Below are 25,242 nucleotides of genomic sequence, written 5' to 3'. Positions count from 1 at the left end.
AAAAAAAAAAAAAACAAAAAAAACAAACAAAAAAAACAAACAAACAAAAAAAACCCCCAAACCAGTTTTCTGTACTGTTACCATTGCTAACAGATTGAAACTCGCTATTTACAGTTACAGTAGCCAGGTAAAATACTACAGGTGAGAGACCAGAGAGAGGAGGGGCAGAGGGACAGAAGGGAGAGAAAAATCACCAGGGAAAAGGGGAAAATAAAGGGGGAAGGCCCTTTTACATCCCAAATGTGGCTTCCTGCTTTGGACAAGGAAGGGTGGTGGATGGAGGTAGTGAAAACATAATACTTGGTTTGTGGGTCTGGTTGGGTTTTTTTGTGGAAAAGAGGAAAAAAAAAAAAAAAAAGAGAGAAAAGTGAAGTGAGAGGGAAAAGTGGAATAAAGAATGAACTTGGGAAACCAGAGCAAACCTTCAGCTGAAGCTCACTGTTAGACACAGCCCAGGAGAGGTGGATGGGGATGAATTTTCACCACTTTGGGTGATGAAAATCCCCAAAACATCCCCAAATTGTGCCCCCAGCTGGAGGGATGGGAGGCAGGATGTGGCAGAGCTGAGGAGGGGCTGGGAAATGCTCCTTCCTCAGCAGATGGATGCTCTCCCCTCTCCCCAGGAGGGCAGAGGGGACCCCCAGAGCACCAAGTGCCCCTCAGCCCAGCCAAGCCTTGTCTCCAGAACTGGTGACAAACACCCCAATATCCCAATTCACACCCAAAGTGATGGGGGGAACCCCCCAGACAAGCATCACAGGGGGAGGAAAAAGCGTAGGAAGTGAAATTTTCAAGGAAAAGGTGCGGATGTTTTTTTGTGAATTTGCTTTTTCCTTGGTTTGCTGAAATTATTCTGGAGAGGAAGAGGGAAGTGAAAAGGGGGAAGGAAAAGGAAATCTTTTCTTTCTCTTTGCCCCATTTTCCCCCAGGCCCATCACCACCAGCTCTGGATTTAACACTTCCACTGCCCCCAGACCCCAACCTGGCAGTGGCCTCAGACACCCCACAGCATCAAACCCCTCCCCAAGGGACCCCCAGAGTGTCCCTGCCATAACCACAGCCCCCATGGGGGTTCAGGTGCCCCTGACACCCCCACAGCCACTGCCAGCCTGCCCCAGCACTGAGCTCTTCATTCAAACACCCTGCACAGCCAGGCTCTGTCCCTGTCCCTGCACAGCCAGGCTCTGTGCTACCACCAAACAACCCCCTGAGCAGGCGTCACCCTGTGCACGTGCTGACCACCTGATTCCAGCTGACCATCCCATCCCAGCTGACCACCCAACCCCAGGTGATCTTCCAACCCCAGCTGATTCCAGCTGACCACCCAACTCCAGCTGACCACGCAACCCCAGGTGACCACCTGATTCCAGCTGCCCATCCAACCCCAAATGACCACTCCATCCCAGCTGACCACCCAACTCCAGATGACCATCCACAACTCCAGCTGATTCCAGCTGACCACCCAACTCCAGTTGACCATCCAACTCTAGCTGACCATCCAAACCCAGCTGATTCCAGCTGACCACTTGATTCCGGCTGACCATCCAACTCCAGCTGACCACCCAGCCCCAGGTGACCATTTGAGCCCAGCTGACCATTTGGGCCCAGCTGACCATCCAACCCCAGCTGATTCCAGCTGACCACTCCAACTCCAGCTGACCATTTGAGCCCAGCTGACCATCCTGCCTCAGCTGGTTCCAGCTGACCATCCAACTCCAGCTGACCACTCCAACCCCACCTGACCACCTGATTCCAGCTGACCATCCAACTCCACCTGATTCCAGCTGACCATCCAACTCCAGCTGATTCCAGCTGACCATCCATCCATCCCAGCTGACCACCCAACCCCAGCTGACCATTTGAGCCCAGCTGACCATCCAACCCTAGCTGGCCACTCCACCCTAGGTGACCATCCAACTCCAGCTGACCATTCAACCTCAGCTGACCATCCAATTCAAGCTGACCACTCCATCCCAGCTGACCATCCAACTCCAGCTGACCATCCAACTCCAGCTGACCATGCAATTCAAGCTGACCATCCAACTCCAGCTGACCACCCAACCCCAGCTCACCACCTCCAGAGCCCCCAGAGCAGGCAGGACCACCCCCACAGGTCCATCACCATCCTCACTGCTCCCAGGCAGCATTTTAGGCCCCTTTTAGTGCCCTTCCCACTATTTTAGGTGCTATCCTTCATTTAGGGTCCTGCTCCAACCCCAAATCTCCTGCAGGGCTGGGCAGGTGATTCCCACCCCATCCTACTCCTACAGCTGCCAGCAGCAGCATCACCTGAGCCACACCCTGGGAACTTCTCCCTTCTTCCTCCCTTCATCCTCCTCCTCCTCTCTGCACACACCTCGGCCATCCCAGCCCACGGCAGAGCTCTGTGCCCCCCGAAGGATGAACCCCACACCGGAACACAGACCCCAAAAACGGGCACAGAGACTCCAAAAATGGGCACAGCGACCCCAAAAATGGGCAAAGACACCCCCAAAATGGGCACAGAGACCCCAAAACCCGGCACAGACACCCCAAAAAAGGGCACAGACACCCCAAACCCCAGCTTTGCCAAGCCCTGGGAAAGACCAGCCTCCCCAGGCCGGGGGTCATAGCCCCCCTGTGCCAGCCTCCCCGGCTCAGCCCCCTGGCACCCCTGGCACCCCGCGGGCAGGGGGCCGTGCCGCTGCCCCCACCCCGCCTTACCTGGGCTCAGGTGAGGGCTGGAGCATCCACAGAGAGAGAGTTTTAGAAGGTAAAAGATCAGAAACAGACTTTGGTTAAGTAACCACACGTTTAGAAAGGAATATATCAGTTTGGAAACATCTCAGTGCATACTTCTTATATGAAAATATACACAAATGTATTTCATTCTCCAAAAAAGGAACAATTAAAAACAAAAGCAAACTAGCCCAAACACAATATATTAGCTGTTTTTTTGTTGGTTTTTTTTTTCTTTTTTTCTTGTTGTCATCCTTTAAAATCTTTAACGCTACACTTTGTTCAGGTTACACTTTTTTTGTCTTTTTTTTGGTTTTTTTGTAAATGCTTTTTTTTTTTCTTCATGCATTTTACACCTTTATAGCCTTTGAGAATAAATAAGCTCCATTTTGCTTCCACATCTCTAAAAACTGCAGCATTTTAACTATTGTCATTTAAATCGTGCAATTTTTTTTTTGCAACACCCCTTTTTAAAAAATGGAAAATATATATATATTTTAAAACTAAACCCTATACAACGCAAAAATTCCAAATTAAAAAAAAATTATACACAATTGTAACTGTCAACAGTACAGATGAGCACGAGAAATAAAATTAGATCAGAAACATATTTATAGAAGCACAAAGGAGGGTGTTGGTTTCTTAGATTGTCATTCTTCTCGTTGTCTTTTGAAAATTAGGAGGAGTTTACCAGATACTACAGGCTGGGGGAGGGGGGAAATAAAGGATAATGACCTGGACAAAAAAAACCCAATAGAATATAATAATAATAAAATAACCCCAAGCCCCCAGCAAAGTGAAGACCCCGACAAACAGCCCCCAAACCCTTTCACTGTGATGTGAGGCCAACGGCGTGTCTGACCTGGGCATGCCCACCTCCCCATGAGCCTGGCACAGCCCAGGGGTGTGGGTGCCAACCCAGAGCTGGACCTGCCCCTGGCACAGCCCAGGGCTGGACCTGCCCCTGGCACAGCCCACAGCTGTATCTGCCTGTGGCACCAGAGCTATCCTAGCCCCGGCACAGCCCAGAGCTGTTGGTACCAACCCAGAGCTGTACTTGCCCCTGGCACAGCCCAGAGCTGTACCTGCCCATGGCACCAGAGCTGTACCTGCCCCTGGCACCAGCCCAAAGCCATCTTTGCCCCTGGCACCAGAGCCATCCTTGCCCTGGGCACAGCCCAGAGCCATAGGCACCAACTCAGAGCTGGACCTGCCCCTGGCATCAGCCCAGGGCTGTACTTGTCCCTGGTACCAGAGCCATCCTTGCCCTTGGCACCAAAGCCATCCTTGCCCCTGGTACCAGAGCCATCCCTGTCCCTGGCACCAGAGCCATTCTTGCCCATGGCACCAGCCCAGAGCATCCTTGTCCCTGGCACCAGAGCCATCCTTGCCCCTGGCACCAGAGCCATCCTTGCCCATGGCACAGCCCAGGGACCGTCGAGTGCTGCAGCTGCAGATCCAGCTGGGCAGATCTGACCCTGCATGTGCCCATCCCAGCGTTTGTCTCTTGGTTCCATGGTTCCAGCCTCTCAGCTTCATGGCAGAAGTGTGAACTTGGGAGTCAGGGCGTGAAGTCAATGAGCAAAAATGGGTTTTTTTGGTTTTTTCCCCCCTCGTGATGGGCATCGAGTGCTGGGGGGTCTCCACTGCTGCCTCCTCTCTGGGGTCTCTGAGCCAGCTGGGCCCTCCTGCCACGCTGCTCCTGTGGGGTTCCTTGGGTTGAGTTTATTTTTTGTGAAGAAAAACAAAAAATAAAATAAAATACAAAAAAAAAACAAGAGCGATGAGACGTCATTATCCCGCCTAATTTCCAAAGCAAGGCCGTGCAAAGAGAGCTCAGGTGCGCGTCCAGGTACGTCCGGCGGGGCGGGCGAGGAAGACCACGGTCCACAGCAGCTCTCCTGCTTCCCCAAGGGCTTGGCAGGGATGAGGGAGGGAGGAAGATCAGCTCCTGGTGCTGGCATCGCAGAGGTGAGAGCCCAGCCTGGGTGTGGCTGGGGAGGGGGCACAGGGGGCTTCAATGCACAAAACCTGCCAGGGGTCCTTTCCTCCTCTAGCCCACCCAGAGCATGGAATTCCAAACTGATGGCTGGAGAAGAATAAAGCTGTCATTTGTGGCAGGAATTTGGTCTTTGGAGGTGTGGAGGGGAGGGTTTTGTTTGTTGATCTGTCTCCATGCCTTGATCCACGAGCAGGGATGGTGCTGAGGGCACCCAGAACGCCGGCACTGCTGAGCACCCACCACCCTGAGCCACAAAACCAGCTCCTACTTCTCACCCAGCTCCTGAAGGATTTCCTCTCCTCCAACCACTCCCTTTAGGCAGCCCTGTTCATCCCACAATAATCATCAGGGGGTTTTTTTTTGTTTTTTTTTTTGTTTTTTTTTTTTTTGTCCTGTTTTTCCAATTAGAAACTTTTTGGTTGGGAAAAGTTTGTAAAACCCCATAAATTTGGTTTTGCCCTCATCCTGGGAGGTTTTTATGCCATCTGCCCCATTCCAAGGCTAAGCTGGCTGCTGACACCTGGCAGAGGGATAAAGCCCACCCTGACTCAGCTCCTCTCCCTCTGCTGAACCCCAGGAACCCCCAGCTCCTCCACAGCCCCCCAAGGCTGGCCAAGCTCCAGCTGGCAAAGGTGGCACCTGGGCAGGTTTGGTGCCTGTTTGGGACTGTCACCTTGGGGTGACAGGGCAGCAGGCTGGGAGGGGACACCAGCATGAGCACCTGCAGGGACAGAGCCCATCCCTAATGGCAATGCCAGCCAGGAATGGCCCCTTCTCTAAACCCTCCAGGAACGGCCCCTTCTCCTCCAAACCCTCCAGGAACGACCCCTTCTCCTCCAAACCCTCCAGGAACGGTCCCTTCTCCTCCAAACCCCCCTGGAACAGCCCCTTCTCCTCCAAACCCCCCTGGAACAGCCCCTTCTCCTCCAAACTTTCCTGGAACAGCCCCTTCTCCTCCAAACCCTCCAGGAACGGCCCCTTCTCCTCCAAACCCTCCAGCCATGAGCAGGTTGATGCATTTTGGGATCAGGGCACCGACACCCATCCCTGGGAAACTGCCACAACAAGTGGCAGCATGAGGAATTTTTCCTTTTTCCTTCCACCAAATCACTGCTCACTGTTGCATTTTGAGGCCCAGAAACCTTCAGGCAAAATCTCATTTTAGGATCATTACTTCAGTTGCATTTTTCAGTAAAAAAATAATTTCTTCCCATTTTCCTGATTTAAAGCTTTGGCCCATGTGTAACATTTCTCAAATGTTTTTATGGACGTTGTTTGCTAAAATCCATAATTTTCTCTCCAAACCAGCACTAAAATCCCTTCTCCACACACCTGCTGTGCCCAGGTGGAGGTGAGGGAAACAGGAACTCCAGTGTTCCAGTGACCCTGGTGAGGAACAGTGGAGTTCCCTGTCCAGGTAGGAAATGGGACTGTCATGCAAATGGGACTAAGCCTTAAAAATCTCCCTCTTCTTCCTCCTGATGCAGCTTTTCCTGAAGCAGGCTGTGGATGTGGCTGCATCCCTGAGCTGCTCTTCACCTCCCTTCCCAGCTTGTGCAGGAAAACCCTTCTGGAGCAAAACCCTTCTGGAGGAAAACCCTTCTGGAGGAAAACCCTTCTGAAGGAAAACCCTTCTGAAGGAAAACCCTTCTGGAGGAAAACCCTTCTGAAGGAAAACCCTTCTGGAGGAAAACTCTTCTGGAGGAAAACCCTTCTGGAGGAAAACCCTTCTGAAGGAAAAGCCTTCTGGAGGAGAACCCTTCTGGAGGAAAACCCTTCTGGAGGAAAACCCTTCTGGAGAAAAAGCCTTCTGGAGGAAATGTCTTCAGGAGGAAAACCCTTCTGAAGGAAAAGCCTTCTGGAGGAAAACCCTTCTGGAGGAAATGTCTTCTGGAGAAAAACCCTTCTGGAGGAAAAGCCTTCTGGAGGAAAACCCTTCGGCAGGGAAACCCTTCTGGAGAAAAAGCTGTGCCTACCAAAGCCCTTCAAGCTTCCACAGAGCTGCCTCCTGTCTGACCTGCCCCTCCCTGCACAGGCAGCCACAGGAATGGCCAGGAAGGTGCATTTTGGGGTGCTCTGTGCCCCATCTCCCCCCAGAGCCCATCCTGCTGCAGGTGCTCTGCTTAGGGCTGGGCTCCCACCTCCCAGGGGGTCCTGCTGGTCCTCAGGGGAGCATCCCTGGGCTTGGTGAGCACACATTCACCCCCCTGCAGCCCCCATTCCCCCAGCCCTGGCCCGGATGCCCTGCATGCGTCCCTGCTGCTGTGCTAGAATGAACGCCTACAAAATCCTAAAGCTATTTCTCAGGCAGTTTATGATAACATCCCCCCCCCAACACCCCACACCCCATCACCCGTTTCACCCTCCCCCTGCCCTTCTGCCAGCCCCTCTGCGGCTCGCTGGTTATGTGACCCAGGTATCCAAGCGCATGCGCTTTACCGAGGGGCTCTCCCCCTCGGGCTCGCCGCTGGCTCGCAGGAGGCCCAGCGAGGAGCCAAAATCGGGCCGGGCGGGGTCGTCGCGCTCGCTGCTGCCCTCGTAGGAGCTGGTGTTGCTGCTGAGGCTGTCGACGGGCGAGCGGCCGGTGGGCTCGTGGCGGGGCTGGTGGGGGAAGGTGCTCAGCGGGGTGGCAGTGTTCCTCTCGCGGTTGGGCGACACGGGCTCCGACTTGATGCTGATGTTGGGGTTGGTGTTGACAGTCAACGTGGTGGTGTGGGATAAGTGACTCCCTTGTCTGGGTGGGGGAGAGGATGGGAAAGGAGGAGGAGGAAGGGGGAGAAAAAGATGGAGGAGGAGATAATGGGAAATCGCTCATTAGTATCTTTTTGGTGGCCTTCTAGCCTCCAGTACACAGAATTCAGAACTTTCACACACTACCATCCATCCATCCATCCATCCATCCATCCATCCATCCATCCATCATCCATCCATCCATCCATCCATCCATCCAGCCCTGCATCCATCCATCCATCCATCCATCCATCCATCCATCCATGCATCCATCCATCCATCCATCATCCATCCATCCATCCATCCATCCATCCATCATCCATCCATCCATCCATCCATCCATGCATCCATCCATCCATCCATCCATCCATCCATCCATGCATCCATCCATCCATCCATCCATCATCCATCCATCCATCCATCCATCCATCCATCATCCATCCATCCATCCATCCATCCATCCATCATCCATCCATCCATCCATCCATCCATGCATCCATCCATCCATCCATCCATCCATCCATCCATCCATCATCCATCCATCCATCCATCATCCATCCATCCAGCCCTGCATCCATCCATCCATCCATCCAGCCCTGCATCCATCCATCCATCCATCCATCCATCCATCCATCCATCCATCCATCATCCATCCATCATCCATCTATCCATCATCCATCCATCCATCATCCATCCATCCATCCATCCATCCATCCATCCATCCATCCATCCATCCATCCATCCCTTCATGGTGGAAATGTGGCTTTGGCTCAGTGTTTGGGCAATCATTGATCCTCCCTCTTAAATTCTTGCTTCTCTTTGTCCCACGGTCTCAATGTGATCATGGGCAAGTGGCTTAAATCTTTCTTTTGACTGTGTGTGGGTGCTTTATTCCAGAGTAAAAGCAGATCCACACCAAAAATCCTGCTCTAACGTGCAAGTGCCTGTATTTTCTGCCCTGGAGAAAATCAATCTTTTTGCAATTTTAAAAGCCACTTTCCTCTATTCCAGGCACCTTATCCTGCAATGTCCATCCCATCCAGCCCTACCTGTTCCCAGCTCCCCCCAGGTGAGTGCAGGGATCAACCCCACAGTGGACAGGCAGCAGGATGAGGCTCTGGGAGCATCCCCAAATACCCTGATCCAAGCCAGGGACTCTGGGTCACCCTTAGAGCCACAGGGACAGCACTGCCCAAACCCCACAGCTATGAACAGGCACACAGCTCCTGCCCCCAGGAACACAGCGTGACCCACCAGCACCTGGCACTGGGAGCCTGGAGAAGACAGAGGGCTCTCCCAGCTCTCTGGGGCTCTACAGATGTAGCACCCCCATGGAACTGCCCATTTCCCTCTGGTGTCACTCACATTAAGTTTCCTAGTGACACCGGGACCAGGTGCTGCTGCTGCGGCTGCTGCTGTGGCTGCTGCTGCTGCTGCTGCTGTTGCTGTTGTTGCTGCTGCTGCTGCTGCTGTTGCTGCTGCTGCTGCTGTTGCTGCTGCTGCTGCTGCTGCCAGGCAGAGATGTTGCCAAGGGACAGCCCTCCAGGTGAGCTGAAGGCTGGCAGCGAGGAGAGCTCAGCGCTCGTCAGCTGATAATCTGCAAGGGAGGAGCCCTGCAGTGAATGCCAGGTCAAAGCTGTCCCCAGAGTGCCCTGAGCACTGAGGGAGGATGGACACACACCAGAGACACAAACACACGGTGTTTGGGGTGTCTGTGGTAAAGCACACAGCTCCTGAGTGCATGGCCTGTGCTGGAATCACAGAATCAATCAGGCTGGAAAGACCTCTGAGATCCAGCTCAATCTATGACCAAACATTCCATCAGCAAAGGGACATTTAAAGGCCATCTAGTCCAACATGCAGGGACATTCTCACTATCCCAGACTGTTCCCTGTTCAACCTGGCCTGGGACACATCCAGCAATGGGGCAGCCAGAGCTTCTGTGGGCAACCTGTGCCAGCACCTCCCCACCCTCAATGTGAACAATTCCCTCCTTCCATCCAATTCCCTCCTTATATCCATTTCCCTCTTTCTATCCAATTCCCTCCTTAAATCCAACTCCCTCCTCAAATCCACTTCTCCTCCACCCAGAGGGTGCTGCTGGCAGGAGCTGCCCCTTCCACATCACCCCCAGTGCCCCTGGCACAGCAGTGCCCATGGTAGCTGTGTCTGGGTACCGCAAGGAAGGGCCATGAACACATGAGACCCCCAGAGCCCCCTCCAGCCAAATGTACAGAGCCAGACACAGCTCCTGCCCTGCTGGGACAGCAAACCTGGCAGCTGGCACCCACCTGGGCCTGGGCACCCTCACCTGGGCTTGGGCACCCTCACCTGGGCTTGGGCACCTTCACCTGTGCCTAAGGCACCCTCATCCGTGCCTGGGGCATCCCCACCTGGGCCTGGGCATCCCCATCTGTACCTGAGGCACCCTCACCCGTACCTGGGCATCCCCACTTGTGCCTGGACACCCTCACCTGTGCCTGGGCATCCCCATGTGGGGCATCCCCACCTGTACCTGGGGCACCCTCATCCATGCCTGGGGCATCCCCACCTGTACCTGGGGCACCCTTATCCGTGCCTGGGGCATCCCCACCTGGGCCTGGGCATCCCCATCTGTACCTGAGGCACCCTCACCTGTACCTGGGCATCCCCACTTGTGCCTGGACACCCTCACCTGTGCCTGGGCATCCCCACATGGGGCATCCCCACCTGTACCTGGGGCGCCCTCATCCATACCTGGGGTATCCCCACCTGTGCCTGGGGCATCCCCACCCTTACCTGGAGCACCCTCACCTGTACCTGGGACACCCTCACCTGTACCTGGGCCGTACCGGGGACAGCCCCACGGCATGCGCCGTGTCCCGGGTGGCAGCAGGGGGCGCTCGCTGCCCGCCATGATGACACGGGACTGTCACCGTGACCCCCCTCTCCACGGACACCACGGGACCCCTACCCCTCGTTGTTCCCACCCAATCCACGAGCACCCCGGGACCCTTCCCCACACTGTTCCACCCCCTCCATGGGCACTCCGGGACCCCCTCCCCACATTGTTGCCACCCCCTCCACGGGCACCCCCCACACCCCAGGACCCCCCCTACATTTGCAGGGCAATGCCTGTCCGCATGCAGAACCCACTGAAAACCCCAATGGGGCACCTCAAACCAGGGTGGGGGCATTTTACAAAGAATGCTGGTGGACAAAGCCAGGGAGGGAAGTGCTGCTCCTTGAGGAGATGGTCAGACCTTGGTCAGCCGTGTCAGCCTGACACAGCCACCCAACAAACCCTCCTCACCCCCTCTCCTCCCCCTTCCCAGCTCTAATTTTGGGTGTCTCGTGGTTTCAGCCGTCCCCACCCCAGCAGCACACACAGAGGTGGCTGTGCTGGTGCTGAACTGCTGCCAAATCCCCAGCACACCCCACCCAACACATCCTGGCACTGGGTTCCCTGCTCCACACCCCCCTGCACTGCCTGGTCTACTTTGGGAGCTCCTGACACTCCCGGCTGCCCCTCAGCCCCCAGCAGGGCTGGAGCTGGAGCTGCCCCAGGTCACAGAGCTGGGGATGGGCAGGTTTGACACCCAGCACAGGAATGGGCACAGAGCTGTGGGCAGAGGCAGCTCAGCACAGCTGCACCAGCCTGGAATGCAGGCAATGCCCACCCAGTGCCCACCCAGCTACCAGGTGAGTCCTGGGCAATGCTCCAGGCTGGGAGTTTGTCAGGGCATCTGCAGCATCACAGAATCACTGAATTATCTGGGCTGGAAAGGCTGTCCAGGACCATGGAGTCCAATTGCTCCCCCAGCACTGCCAAGGCCACCACTAAGCCATGTCCCCAAGTCACATCTGTTACAGTCACATCTCACAATCACATCTGTTAAATCCCTCCAGGCAGGGGGACACCACCACTGCCCCAAGGCACTGGGGTTCCAAGGCCTGAACACCTTTTCCTCATAGAATTTTCCCTAATATCCCACCTAAACCTCCTCTGGGGACGTTTTTTCTTGTCCTGCCCTTTGTCACCCGGGAGCAGAGCCCAGTCCTCTGTCCCCTCCTGTCAGGGAGTTGTGCACAGTGACAAAGTCCCTCCAAACCTCCTTTTCTCCAGGCTGAGCCCCCTTAGCTCCTTGTGCTCCAGACCCTTCACAAACCTTTTCCACACAGAATTTTTCCCTAATATCCCACCTAAACCTCCCCTGGCACCACCTGGAGTGTTTTCTCCTTGTCCTGCCCTTTGTCACAGGGGAGCAGAGCCCAGTCCTGGCTGTCTCCTCCTGTCAGGGAATTGTGGACAGTGACAAAGTCCCCCCAAACCTCCTTTTCTCCAGGCTGGAAAGGCTGTACAGGACCATGGAGTCCAATTGTTCCTGAGCACTGCCAGGGGCACCACTAAGCCATGTCCCCAAGTGCCACAGTCACCTCTGTTAAATCCCTCCAGGCATGGTGACACCACTACTGTCCCAAGGCAGTGAGGTTCCAAGGCCTGAACACCTTTTCCACACAGAAATTTTTCCTAATATCCCACCTAAAACATCCCTGGGGATATTTCTCCTTGTCCTGCCCTTTGTCACCCAGAAGCAGAGCCCAGTCTCGGCTGTCCCCTCCTGTCAGGGAGCTTTGCACAAAGTCCCTCCAAACCCCCTTTTCTCCAGGCTGAGCCCCCTCAGCTCCTTGTGCTTGAGACTCTTCACAAATGAAGCCAATTCCTGCCCAGCTAACAGAAGTGCCAGGTTCAGAGTTTGTACCCCACAGTGGTGCCCCCACAGCACCTGGGCAGCAACACAGCTCTGCCCACGGTCAGCTGGGAGAAAAAATAACTACAGAGAGCTGAAATTCAGGCTCCTCTGCTCTGAGCAGGGCACAGGCCTCAATTAAAACCTATTTTGGGGACTCTGGCTGACTGCTAAACCACATGGTCACACAGGAGAGCAGCCCCATCACACACAGCCAGCATCTCTGGGGCTGCACCTACTCATTAGGACAGGGAGTATCCAACTGCCACTTCTGCCTTCTCCCAGACAAGCAGCTTCTGGACATTTCTTGCCAATTTTTTTTCTCAGAACAAGTTGCACAGGCAGCCAGCAAGGCCTCAAAGTCTTGCTGGAGGTCTGACAGGTGAGAGATGAGCAATTCTTGTGTCTGGGCACTGTCCCTGTCGCCTCAGGCTGCTTTCAATCCAGCACTCCAATAGATGTGGCTGGGAGCAGGTTGGTTTGCATTCTTCCCAAACTTTTTGAGGGATTTTTTTGTCATTATTACAACACCCCCTGAGCTCTGAGAGCCTGGGGATGGGTGTAGCTGTAATTAGTATCCACAGCACAGTGCACTGGGCTGCACCAGCCCTCACAGCCCTGCTGGCTATGACAGTGAGCTCTCACCACTGACACAATGAATTTCCCTTGGTTTTAGTCCTGTGGGACCCTTGCACCATGTGCTGGCTGCAGTGCAGAGTTCCAGGAGCAAAACTGCAGCTGCTGAGGGAGCCCCAGGGATGTTCTGCAGCAGCACAATTCCCTGTGGGGCTAACTGAGACACCTGAGAGCTCTGCCCTGGCCAGGTCCTGTCCGTCTGTCTGTCTGTGTCAGAGCACTGTCCTGGCCAGGGCCTGTCTGCCTGTCTGTCTGTGTCAGTGCTCTGGCCTAGCCAGGTCCTGTCTGTCTGTCTGTCTGTCTCAGAGCTCTGCCCTGGCCAGGTCCTGTCTGTGTCAGAGCTTTGCTTTGGTATCTGTCACAGCTCTGTCCTGGCCATGTCCCACCTGTGTCAGATCTCTGTCCTGGCCATGTCTCACCTGTGTCAGATCTCTGTCCTGGCCATGTCTCACCTGTGTTAAATCTCTGTCCTGGCCATGTCCTGCTTAAAGCTCTGGCTTGGCCGTGTCTCACCTGTGTCAGAGCTGTGCTGGCCATGTCTCACCTGCTTAGATCTCTCCCCTGGCCATGTCCCGCCTTACATCTCTGTCCTGGCCATGCCCTGTCTGTGTCAAATCCCTGCCCTGGCCATGTCTCACCTGTGTCCTGGCCATGTCTTACCTGTGTTGTAGGCTGTGGGCATGGCAGAGAAGGGCAGCCCCTGTGTCAGCAGGCTCGGAGTGGCCACGGACACGACTGGTGTGGTCAGAGAGTGAGTTGCTTGAGAGACACCCAAGCGCTGTGTGTTTTGCTGTGGGAGCAAACAGGGAGGGAGTTAAAGCTCAGAGGGTTGCATTGGGTCATTTTCAGGGGTTGTGGCCCCCCCAAACCCCCTGGGCATGCACTGGGGCTGAGCATGGAGAGCGTGGGACAGGCAGGATTGATCCTCTGGCCATTCCACACTGCAAAAAAAAGCAAAGTAAAAACCACACCAGCTACTGACACTCATGTGCAGGTCATGGCTGGGCTTCACCCAGCAGCACCAGCCATGCCCTGAGTGCATGGAGGGGGAAAGCACCAGGAGGCCTCAGACAATTCCTCACTGCTTCCAGAGTGAGCCTTGCAGTGACAAAGGCACCAAAGCAAAGCAGAACCAGCTGAGGCAGCACAGAGCTGACATCTCCCTGCAGCTCTGGTGGCCAGGAACAAGCCCCTGCCTCAAAGGGAAGCTGAGGACACCAAGCATTGGCCTCAGGATTTTAAAGGGACTCTGGAATATCCCTAAACTCCAAGCTCAGTGCTCAGCAGCCTGCTGGCTCAGTGCCCTCACAAGGTTTTGGTGACTCAGGTATTAACAGGTCCACCGTGGAAAAATTCTGCCCTTGCACCAGAGCACCCCAAACTCCCCCCTTGGTTTTCCAGGCAGTTATGTGGGCAGATCTATAGGTCAGATTCAGCCCTGTTTACAAGGCAGATAATCTGGGCTGTCTCTGCTGATCTGGTTTAAATCAGACTCAAGAGGCTTGACTCTAATCCCCAGCACCCAGCACACGTCACCCTGTGAAGACTGGGGCAGTGCCCAGCTTGAACCACGCCTGGCACCAGGGTGGAACTGAGGAACTGAGGGCCCCCAGGCTGGGCACACACTCTGCAGAGCTCCCCCATGGCCAGGGAGACTCTCCTGGGACAAAGCTGGATGCTGGCACCCTGCCCTGGCCACCTGAGAGCACCTGGCTGTGCAGGATTTGCTGCCCCTGCACCCACACAGTGCCCAGCCCCAGGTGCCCCCCGTGGCCTGGGCAAGGAGATTAGCAGGGCTCTGAGTGCTAAAGCTCTGGGGGGCTGCAGGAGAAGGTTTTCCTGGCACACATCCTGCTGGCAGCCAGCCCTGGCCGTGCTGGGTGTTAAGGACATGGCACTGAATGTCTTCACAAAGGCACAGCCCTGTCCCTGTCCTGCCTGCATGAGACCAGGGGGATGCAGGGGCCACAGCCCCACAGCCCCATCCCCTGTGCAGCCCCCACACCCCATCCCTTGTGCTCACAGCCCCATCCCACCTGCTCCTCTCTGCAGGACCCACAGCCCCATTCTGCCCCTTTCCAGCCCCCACAGCCCCATATTCCTTCTGCCCCCATTTCCAGTCCCCACAACTCCATCCCTTCTGCCCCTCTCTGCAGCCCCCAGAGCCCCATATCCCCTGTGCCCCTCTTTGCAGCTCCACACCCCATCCCTTGTGCCCCTCTCTGCAGGAGCCACAGCCCCATCCCTTCTGCAGCCCCCACAGCCCCATTCTGCCCCCCTCTGCAGCCCCCACAGCCCCATCCCCTGTGCAGCCCCCACAGCCCCATTCTGCCCCCCTCTGCAGCCCCCACAGCCCCATATCCCTTGTGCCCCTCTCTGCAGCCCCCACAGCCCCATCCCCTGTGCAGCCCCACAGCCCCATTCTGCCCCTTTCCAGCCCCACAGCCCCATCCCCTGTGCAGCCCCACAGCCCCATTCTGCCCCTTTCCAGCCCCACAGCCCCATCCCCTGTGCCCCCACAGCCCCATTCTGCCCCTTTCCAGCCCCCACAGCCCATCCCATGTGCCCCTCTCTGCAGCCCCCATACTCCATCCCTTTTGCAGGGCTCACAGCCCCATCCCTTCTGCCCCCCTTTGCAGCTCCCACAGCCCCATTCTGCCCCTCTCTGCAGCCCCATATCCCTTGTGCCCCTCTCTGCAGCCCCCACACCCCCATCCCCTGTGCCCCCACAGCCCCATTCTGCCCCTCTCTGCAGCCCCCACACCCCATATCCCTTGTGCCCCTACAGCCCCACATCCTTTGTGCCCCCACACCCCATATCCCTTGTGCCCCCACAGCCCCATTCTGCCCCTCTCTGCAGCCCCCACAGCCCCACATCCCTTGTGCCCCTCTCTGCAGGGCCCTGTGCCATCCCTGGCAGGGCACAGGCACACCAGCAGGGCAGGCTGTGCCAGCCCCAGGAACCTCCCTGACACCCCAAAGTGAGTGTGGGCACTGCTGGCACTATTCCAACCCCCCGATTTTCACCACAACCCATGCAGGGAGGAGGTGTGCAAGCTGCCCCCCACACTGTGCCCACACACAACACTCCCAGCTGGTACCAACCATGCAGCATGCTGCCAGGGCATGGACCCTGCTGGCTCCCAGGGCAGGGATCCAGGGCATGGAGCCTGCTGCCCCTGCAGTGGTGGGAGTGTGGACAGAAATGGGGGGACACCTCTCTGAACCCTGGCAGGGAGGAAAGCAGGCTCAGAGCTGCAGGAGCAGCACTGAGGGTGCCAGGGCTGGGGCTGTGGGCACTGGGGAGGCACTGGAGGGATCCTGACCCATCTCACAGCTGCCTGGGGTGAGGTGGGAGCTGCCATTTGGAGAGAGGATCTGCTGGGCGGGTTGTGCAGTGTGGAGGGAGCAAAGGTTGGAGGAGCAGGGGGGATCTGTGGGGCACACACCCTGCAGCAGTGCCAAGGGGCCTGTGCCACCCTGGCCACATTTCATCACCCTCACTGGCAAACACCTCACTGCTGCCACCTTGATGGGGCGAGTGGCACAAACATCTTTTATGAAAAATCCTTTCCTTAGGAATTTTCCTCCTGAGAAGCTGGGAGGCCTCAGGAACAAAATGTAAACAATGATTATCTGCTGCTGTGGAATGCAACAGGGGGATCTGTGATTGGTCTCATGTGGTTGTTTCTAATTAATGGCCAATCACAGTGAGCTGGCTCGGACTCTGTCTGAGCCACAAACCTTTGTTATCATTCTTTCTTTTTCTATTCTTAGCCAGCCTGCTGATGAAATCCTTTCTTCTATTCTTTTAGTATAGTTTTAATATACTATATATCATAAAATAATAAATCAAGCCTTCTGAAACACGGAGTCAGATCCTTGTCTCTTCCCTCATCCTCAGACCCCTGTGAACACGGTCACAGGTGAGGACGTTTTTCACTTCAGGTTAATTCAGCCCAACAATTAAAACTGGAAATGCCACCCCAGTGGATTTCCACCAATGCTCTGCAGTGTGCAGCCAGGGAATGGGCACAGGGATCAGGAATGAGCAGATGGGGAGTGGGGAAAACACTGGTCCCCCTCCATTCATGGGGAAACTGAGGCACGGAGATGCTGCAAGGGTTTGGGCACACAAAGAGCAGCAGAATTTGTGCCTGCCATGCCTGGCCCACCTTTGCCCTGGCCAGGAGTGTCTCAGTGCAGCTTCCAGAGGGATACTGGCTTTCTCCTGTGTTTTTGGAGAGCTTTTCCCTGGCTGTGTGCTCTGCATCCTGCAGCAGCTCCTGCCCTTCCCTTGCTGGCCTGACCTGTCTCCCATCTGCCCTGCACCAGAATAGCAACAGAGCAGAGTGAATCCTTGCCACAAACAAGGTGGCATTCACTTTGCTGCCAGGGAGAGGAGGGAAAAAAAGCCATAAAAATAACACAGAAAACTGCCCCGTGCACAAGGGAGGTTTAGGGAGTGGATTTCCACAGGCTTTAAATAATATCTTTAATATGGGAAGAGCCTGATTTACTCCCTGTCTCTCATGTGCTGGCCATGGGCCAGGTCTCCCTGTGCTGCTGGCTCCAGCCAAGCCCCATGGGCAGCTCCAGGCCAGGGACAGTGCCCAGCTCAGCTCCACAGTCCCCAAAGGGACCCTGGCTGACCTCCCCAGGGGGACCAACGCAGCAATTTTGGCCTTGGAGGAGAAACAGGCCCTTTGCAGCTCATGCCAGCTCCTTTTCCACAGGGAACTGGGTTTTCCTAAGAGCTGCTTTCCTCTGGATTTATTTTCTGCAGCAGGATCCAAGCTGGTGCCCACATCCCACCACAGGAGCCAGTGCCCACCCCTGTGTGTGCCCCACAGAGGGGACAAACAGCACAAGTGCCACCACACCATGCACACCCAGAGGGGAACTCACCAGAGCCAGGTGGTCCTCGGTCTGTGCAGGGGAGAGCAGGGAGAGAACCGAGAGCACTGTTAGCTCACACAGCCCCCCCCAGCAGCACTGTGCCCACTGGCACCTCACCCTCACCCCCATGGGGCACACACGGGTCAGGGTGGGGAATGGGAGAGGGTTTGTGCCATTCATGGGGCACAGACAGCTTAAATGGTGATTGGGAGAGGGTTTGTACCAGCCATGGGGCACACATGGGTCAGGGGGGTGATGGAGAGAGGGTTTGTGCTATCCATGGGGCAGACACAGCTCAAATGGTGATTGGGAGAGGGTTTGTGCCATCCATGGGGGACAAACTGGTGAGAATGGTGTCTGGGAGAGGGTTTGTACCTTCCATGGGGGACAAACTGGTCAGGGGGGGTGATTGGGAGAGGGTTTGTGCCATTCATGGGGCACAAACAGCTCAAAATGGTGATTGAGAGAGGGTTTGTACCATGCATGGGGCACACATGGGTCAGGAGGGTGATTGGGAGAGGGTTTGTGACATTCATGGGGCACAAACAGCTTAAATGGTGATTGGGAGAGGTTTGTGTCATCCATGGGGCAATGAAGGTCAGGGGGGTGACTGAGAGAGGGTTGCACCATCCATGTGACACAAATAGGTCACAGTGGTGACTGGGAGAGGGTTTGTACCCTTCATGGGGCACAAAAAACTCAAAATGGTGATTGAGAGAGGGTTTGTACCTTCCATAGGGCACACACGGGTCAGGGAGGTGATTGGGAGAGGTTTTGTACCATCCATGGGGCACAAATAACTCAGAGTGGTACCTGGTGTAAGGTTTGTACCAGCCATGGGGCACAAATTGGTGAGAATGGTGCCTGGGAGAGGGTTTGTACCATCCATGGGGCACACAGAGCTCAAAATGGTGACTGGGAGAGGGTTTGTACCATTCATGGGGCACCACCAGCTCAGATGGTCCCTGGTACAGGGTTTGTACCAGCCATGGGGCAGTGCAGGTCAGGTGGTGCCTGGTGTAAGGTTTGTACCATCCATGGGGCACAAACTGGTGAGAATGGTGCCTGGTATGGGGTTTGCATCATCCATGGGGCACAAACAGCTCACATGGTGCTGGTACAGGGTCTGTACCATCCATGGGGCACAAACAGCTCACATGGTGCTGGTACAGGGTCTGTACCATCCATGGGGCACAAACAGCTCACAGTGGTGCCTGGTACAGGGTTTGCACCATCCATGGGGCACACACAGCTCAGATGGTGCCTGGTACAGGGTTTGCACCATCCAAGGGGCACACAGAGCTCACAGTGGTGCTGCTCCAGCATGCTGCAGGCACCAATCCCATCCTTCCCCCTCAGATCTCCCCTCCAGCACGACCCCATCCAGCTCCCACCACCACAGCCCCAAATTGCCCCGCTGGCAGCCCCTTGGTGCCCCCTGGCAGCCCCTCCCAGCCCCTTGGTGCCCCCTGGCAGCCCCAGCAGCGGCACATGGCACTCACCAGGTGGTGCATCAGCCCCTTGCTGCCCTGCGAGGTGATGACTCGCAGGTCGGGCTTGCGGCTGTTGGGGGCCAGCTGCGCTCCGTGCGCCCCCGGGGGCGGAGGGGACTTGGCCGGGATGATCTTGCCCAGGCTGCTGCCGTTGGACACGGGCAGGAGCCCCGGAGAGGCCCTGGCACTCACGTAGCCGTTCCCTGCAGTGGGAAAAATGTGTGTTTTACGGTTGGCTTTTCACAAGTGCTAAAATAAATATGATACGTGTTGTGTTAGAAAGTAATGCTGGGTTAATTCTCTTAAGTAGTGTGTTAAATAGAGTTTTAGGTTATAAAAATTGTTACAATAGAAACTATGTAGGATACTTTTTGTAAAGAAAGGATTTGCAACAAGATAGCAGCCACAGGACACCTGAATCTTTCAGAGAAAGAGAATTTATTGCTTTCTTATCAGAAGAAATGAACTTCTTCCTGCCTCAAAAGCGCTGTTAGGATTCGGAGGAAGAAGTTGGCAACGACCAGACAGAATCCTGTGTTTGAATGGAATTTATGCATCATGTATGAGGTGTATGAATATGCAACAGGCTGTTGGTTTTAAGAGTTAATCCTTTCTTAACATGTGTCCTTCTTCGGGCTCGTGCTGCCCAGTAAAAGGTACCCAGACATCCATAACTCTTTGTCTCTATTGTCTCATACTGTCCTAATTCAAATTGCCCAAATTATAATTACTCTAATTGTATTACTATTTTCATAACCACTTTATTACTATTCAACTATTAAAATTTTAAAAACAAGTGACTGGCGTTTTTCACAGGGAGCACAGAGAGGGAGCAGGTGAAGGTTGGTGATGGTGATGGACACACTGCAGCTGTGGGGCTGCACTGGGGCTGCATCAGTGCTCCAGTGTAAGGGAAGATGGAACAGGGAAGCCTTCTAAATATGATTAGCAAAAGATTTTGAGAATATAGAAACTATAAGTGAGATTGAAATGAAAGCAAGTTTTGAGATACCTTGAACAACTAGAAAATAATGATGTGGCTGAACTGAAGGTGATCCCCTATTGATGGAACAACACCCTCTGCTTGCAGACAGCTCCAAGGCTCAGAGCAGACCCTGCCAGCTTGGCAGAAGGGGCCCAAAGAGGAGTTTTTAGGGTTTAAAATGTAACACAGTGTAGTAATGTAGTGATTCTTATAGGCTGTATGGAAATGCTATAGGATTTGTATCTTGTACTAGACTGGTTAGTGAGAATTAGAATATTCAACACAGAAGAAGATTTATTGTATTGTAATGGGAACCTCGCCCTCTTACCCTTTTTACTCTCTTACCCATTTTACTCCTTTACTCTCTCACCCTCTCACCCTCTCTCTCCCTCTCTTCTCTCAGTCCTGCTCCGAGCTGTGGCTGCAGCTCCCAGCAGGGCCCTGCACCCAGGCCCTGTGCAATAAACCCCAAATCCCAGCAGGGCCCTGCACCCAGGCCCTGTGCAATAAACCACAATTTCCAAGCCCTGGCTGCAGAGATCTCTCATCTCCATCCATCCCGACCATCCTACACTCCATGACTGCTCCTCCTTGTGGGAAAGCAGCACCTCAAAATCCCCCCCAAATCCCTCCTGCACCCCAGCAGGTTCACCCCAGGACAGGCAGCAGCCCCTGAGCTCCCCAACCTGCAGGGACTCCCCTGTGTGTTCCTGCAGAAACACCCAGCAAATCCCAGAGCCTGATGTGCAGCCAGGCTCTTTCCCTGCCCTGCTTGGGCTCCACAGCCCTGCCAAGATGGGTAATTATTGGCAAATTCACTTTTAAGGTCTCTTTATGGTGCTGGGGCAGTGCAAAGGGGCTGTGGCACAGTGAGCACTCAGTTCACTGCTCCCACTGCCCCTTTGAAGATCTGAGGTTCTCTCCTCCTCCTCCTCCTGCTGCCCCACTTAAAGATTTTATGTGCAAAGAGAAAAAAAAAAAAACAAAAAGAAGAAAGGAAAGGAAGAAAAAAAAATAAAAAGGAAAAGATTTGATGAACATCAGGAAAGGAATAAATTGGATCAGATTACAGTTCTGATGAGGGCTGGTTTTTTTTTCATGAATAGGCCCCAAAGATAGAAAGGCGTTCAGCAATCACCAGGATTCAGCCCTCACATTCACTGCACGTTAGACCGGGAAAAATAGGTCGCTGATTGCATTATTAATGACATGCACATCGAGCTGCAGCTGCATTTCACAGGGGCTGCTGCCACCAGCACTGCAGCCAGGGGGGCTCAGCAAAATCCCTGCACCCCTGGGGCTGCCAGGGTGGGCACAGCGGGCACGCGGGGTGGCATTGGGCACAGGGGGTGGCACTGATCCCCTTGATCCCACAGATGGCACAGGGATGGCAATGATGGCACAGGGGGTGGCAATGCTCCCCCTGATCCCACAGATGGCACAGGGGGTGGCAATGATGGCACAGGGGGTGGCAATGCTCCCCCTGATCCCACAGATGGCACGGGGGTGGCAATGATGGCACAGGGGGTGGCAATGATCTCCTGGATCCCACAAATGGCACTGGGCACAGGGGGTGGTGATGTTCCCCTTGATCCCACGGATGGCACAGGGGTGGCAATGCTCCCCTTGATCCCACAGATGGCACAGAGGGTGGCAATGATGGCACAGGGGGTGGCAATGGTCCCTCTGATCCCACAGATGGCACTGGGCACAGGGGGTGGTAATGTTCCCCTTGATCCCACCACCTGTGCCATCTGTGGGATCAGAGCATTGCCACCCCTGTGCCATCTGTGGGGTCAGAGGGGAGTGGCACCAATGCTCCCCTTGGTCCTACAGATGGCACAGAGGGTGGCAATGCTCCCTTCTGATCCCACAGATGGCACAGGGGTGGCAATGATGGCACAGGGGCGGCACTGATCCCCTTTATTCCACAGATGGCACAGGGGTGGCAATGCTCCCCTCTGATGCCATAGATGGCACAGGGGGTGGCAATGCTCTGATCCCACAGATGGCACAGGGGGTAGCAATGCTTTGATCCCACAGATGGCACAGGGGGTGGCAATGATGGCACAGGGGGTAGCAATGCTCTGATCCCACAGATGGCACAGGGGGTGGTAATGCTCCCCTTGATCCCACAGATGGCACAGGGGGTGGCAATGCTCTGATCCCACAGATGGCACAGGGGGTGGCAATGCTCTGATCCCACAGATGGCACAAGGGTGACAATGCTCCCCTCTGATGCCATGGATGGCACAGGGGTGGCAATGCTCTGATCTCACAGATGGCACAGGGGTGGTGACACTCCCCTGGATCCCACAGATGGCACAGGGGGTGGCAATGCCCCCCTTGGTCCCACAGGGGCACTGGCTTTTAGATTTATCAACAACAAATGTGCAGAAATTCCTCAGGTGAGCTGCAGTGCTGGTGGCCATAGAAAAGCCAAAAGAAATGTTAAATCCTTTGATTTTCTCCTTCCCAAGTCCATGGAAAAGCCAAAAGAAATGTTGAACTCTGATATTCTCCTTCCCAGATCCATGGAAAAGCCAAAGGGAATGTTACATTCTTTGATATTCTCCTTCTCAAAGCCATGGAAAAGCTAAAAGAAATGGTAAACTCTTTGATATTTGTCGCAGACATCTTTTATGGAAAATCCTTTCCTTAGGATTTTTCCTCCTGAGAAGCTGAGACCTCAGGAACTAAATGTAAACAATGGTTATCTGCTTATCTGCTGCTGTGGAATGCAACAGGTAGATTTGTAATCAGTCTGATACAGTTGTTTCTAATTAATGGCCAATCACAGCCCAGTTGGCTCAGACTCTGTCCAAGACACAAACCTTTGTTATCATTCCTTCTTTTTCTATTCTTAGCCAGCCTGCTGATGAAATCCTTTCTTCTATTCTTTTAGTATAGTTTTAATGTAATTTATATAATAAAATAATAAATCAGCCTCCTGAAACATGGAGTCAGATCCTCATCTCTTCCCTCACCCTCAGATCCCCCTGTGAACACGGTCACAGATATTCTCCTTCCCAAGGCCATGGAAAAGCCAGAAGAAATGTTAAATCCTTTGATATTCTCCTTCCCAAGGCATGGATGCACATGGGGCTCTCGTGCTGACCCTGTTTGAGGCACTCTCTGGATCACTGTGGGCTGGGGTGGCTCCCTGTGCTGGACTTTGGGTTCCAGTGCTGCCACCGCTCACCCCCAAAGATGAGGAGTGGCCTTGGGCTGTCACTGCTGCTGTCACTGCCATGTGCACCCAGCATGGATCCAGCCAGACACAGAAGGGCTGCACTCCCACCAGGACCCCCCAGCCAAGGGAAGGAGTCCAAAAGAGGAGCTGTGACCGTGTTCACAGGGGTCTGAGGATGAGGGAAGAGATGAGGATCTGACTCCATGTTTCAGAAGGCTTGATTTATTATTTTATGATATATATTACATTAAAACTATACTAAAAGAATAGAAGAAAGGATTTCATCAGAAGGCTGGCTAAGAATAGAAAAAGAAAGAATGATAAAGGCTTGGGGCTTGGACTCTCTGTCCGAGCCAGCTGGGCTGTGATTGGCCATTAATTAGAAACAACTGCGTGAGACTAATTACAAATCTACCTGTTGCATTCCACAGCAGCAGATAACCATTGCTTACATTTTATTCCCGAGGCCTCTCAGCTTCTCAGAAAAGAAAGAAAGGATTTTTTCAGAAAACACGTCAGTGCCAGGAACCCTCTGGGCAGCCTCTGCATCAGCCTGGTGTGAGTTTGAGCAGGGACACCCAGGGCTCAGCATCCCCCACGGGGCAGGGGTGGGTGCCGCATGCCGAGGGTGGCACAGCCAGGGAGTGTGGGCAGGATGCAGGGACACAGCACTGCAGGATCCGGCCAGAGGCACCCGCAGCTGATGACTCAGAGGCAGCAGGTGATCACTGAGTGCTGCAGAGACTGCAAGGGAGGAGGAGGACGAGGAGGAGGAGGAGGAGGAGGAAGAGACGTAGCAGGTATTTGAGACCTGCCAGAGCCACATCCCCTCCCAGAGGCACGAGGGGAGCCCCAGGGAGGGTGCAGGGCTCTGGGGACAGCAGGGCTGTGGGGCTGGCCCTGCTGCTCAGCCCCATTTCCTGCAGTGGCAGCAGGAACGCAGGGAATGCTCGGGTGACGTCAATGCTGACATTCAGGGGCCCTGCCAAGCTCTGCACCCGCAGGGGCTGCTCCGACAGCTGACACGGGGGTGGATGGGAGCCCCAGAGCTGCCTGGGGGCTGGGGCACCATGGCCCCTTCCCTGTGCCCTCCAGGAGCAGCAAAGCTCCGCGCTGAGTGATGGGAGACACTGCCCCACAAAGCACCCTGCAGGTTTTGCTCTGGGAAGAAATCCCTGTGGTGCTGCCCAGCACAGGGAAATGGTTATTCCTGAATAATCCAGAATCCAGAGCTGCACCATGGCCCCTTCCCTGTGCCCTCAAGGATCAGCAAAGCTCAGTGCTGGGACAGCCCAGGGAGACACTGCCCCACAAAGCACCCTGCAGGTTTTGCTCTGTGAACAAATCCCTGTGGTGCTGCCCAGCACAGGGAAATGGTTATTCCTGAATAATCCAGAATCCAGAGCTGCACCATGGCCCCTTCCCTGTGCCCTCCAGCAAAGCTCAGTGCTGGGTGCTGGGAGAGCTGAGGGAGACACTGCCCCACAAACCACCCTGCAGGTTTTGCTCTGTGAACAAATCCCCCTGGTGCTGCCCAGCACAGGGAAATGGCTGTTCCTGGCACAATCCAGAGTGCAGGGATGGGGTTGGGTGGCCACGGTGCTGCAGAAACACAACTGGTCCAACCCCACCCAAAAACCAGCGGGACCTGGCTCCAGTTTGGCTTAAACTGGGGCGATGTGGGATTCCACACTGCTCTGTGCTGCCAGCTGGGCACCTACTGCAAAAAGGGGTGAGGAGTCAGGCCCAGGAGCTTTTGCTTCTGCCCTTGCCCTGGGAGGGATGGCATCTACCCTGCCAAGCCTGGGAGCACTGCCAAGGCCAGTGCTGAGAGCAGCAGCTGCTTCCCAGCACTA

General features: G+C 54.8%; 1 protein-coding gene across 2 annotated transcripts in view; it reads right to left on the bottom strand.

Moving 5' to 3' along the window:
• Positions 1–7,108: 7,108 nt before the first annotated feature.
• MEF2D (myocyte enhancer factor 2D) overlaps positions 7,109–25,242 on the bottom strand; it is a 43,350-nt gene continuing 25,216 nt past the window's right edge. Inside the window, exons 6-10 of one of the 2 annotated variants that reach the window (XM_058821591.1) lie at positions 19,218–19,411; positions 17,725–17,745; positions 13,477–13,606; positions 8,816–9,047; positions 7,109–7,454 (exon numbers count right to left, since the gene is read on the bottom strand). In XM_058821591.1, coding sequence (XP_058677574.1) covers positions 7,124–7,454; positions 8,816–9,047; positions 13,477–13,606; positions 17,725–17,745; positions 19,218–19,411 — 908 coding nt within the window. In that variant the 3' untranslated portion in view covers positions 7,109–7,123. The remainder of the gene's footprint in view (positions 7,455–8,815; positions 9,048–13,476; positions 13,607–17,724; positions 17,746–19,217; positions 19,412–25,242) is intronic. The other variant, XM_058821592.1, reaches the window with a different exon arrangement.

This window comes from Ammospiza caudacuta, chromosome 30 (genome assembly GCF_027887145.1).
Source record: "Ammospiza caudacuta isolate bAmmCau1 chromosome 30, bAmmCau1.pri, whole genome shotgun sequence".
NCBI lineage: Eukaryota > Metazoa > Chordata > Aves > Passeriformes > Passerellidae > Ammospiza > Ammospiza caudacuta.
This window is presented reverse-complemented; position numbering and strand designations above follow the sequence as displayed.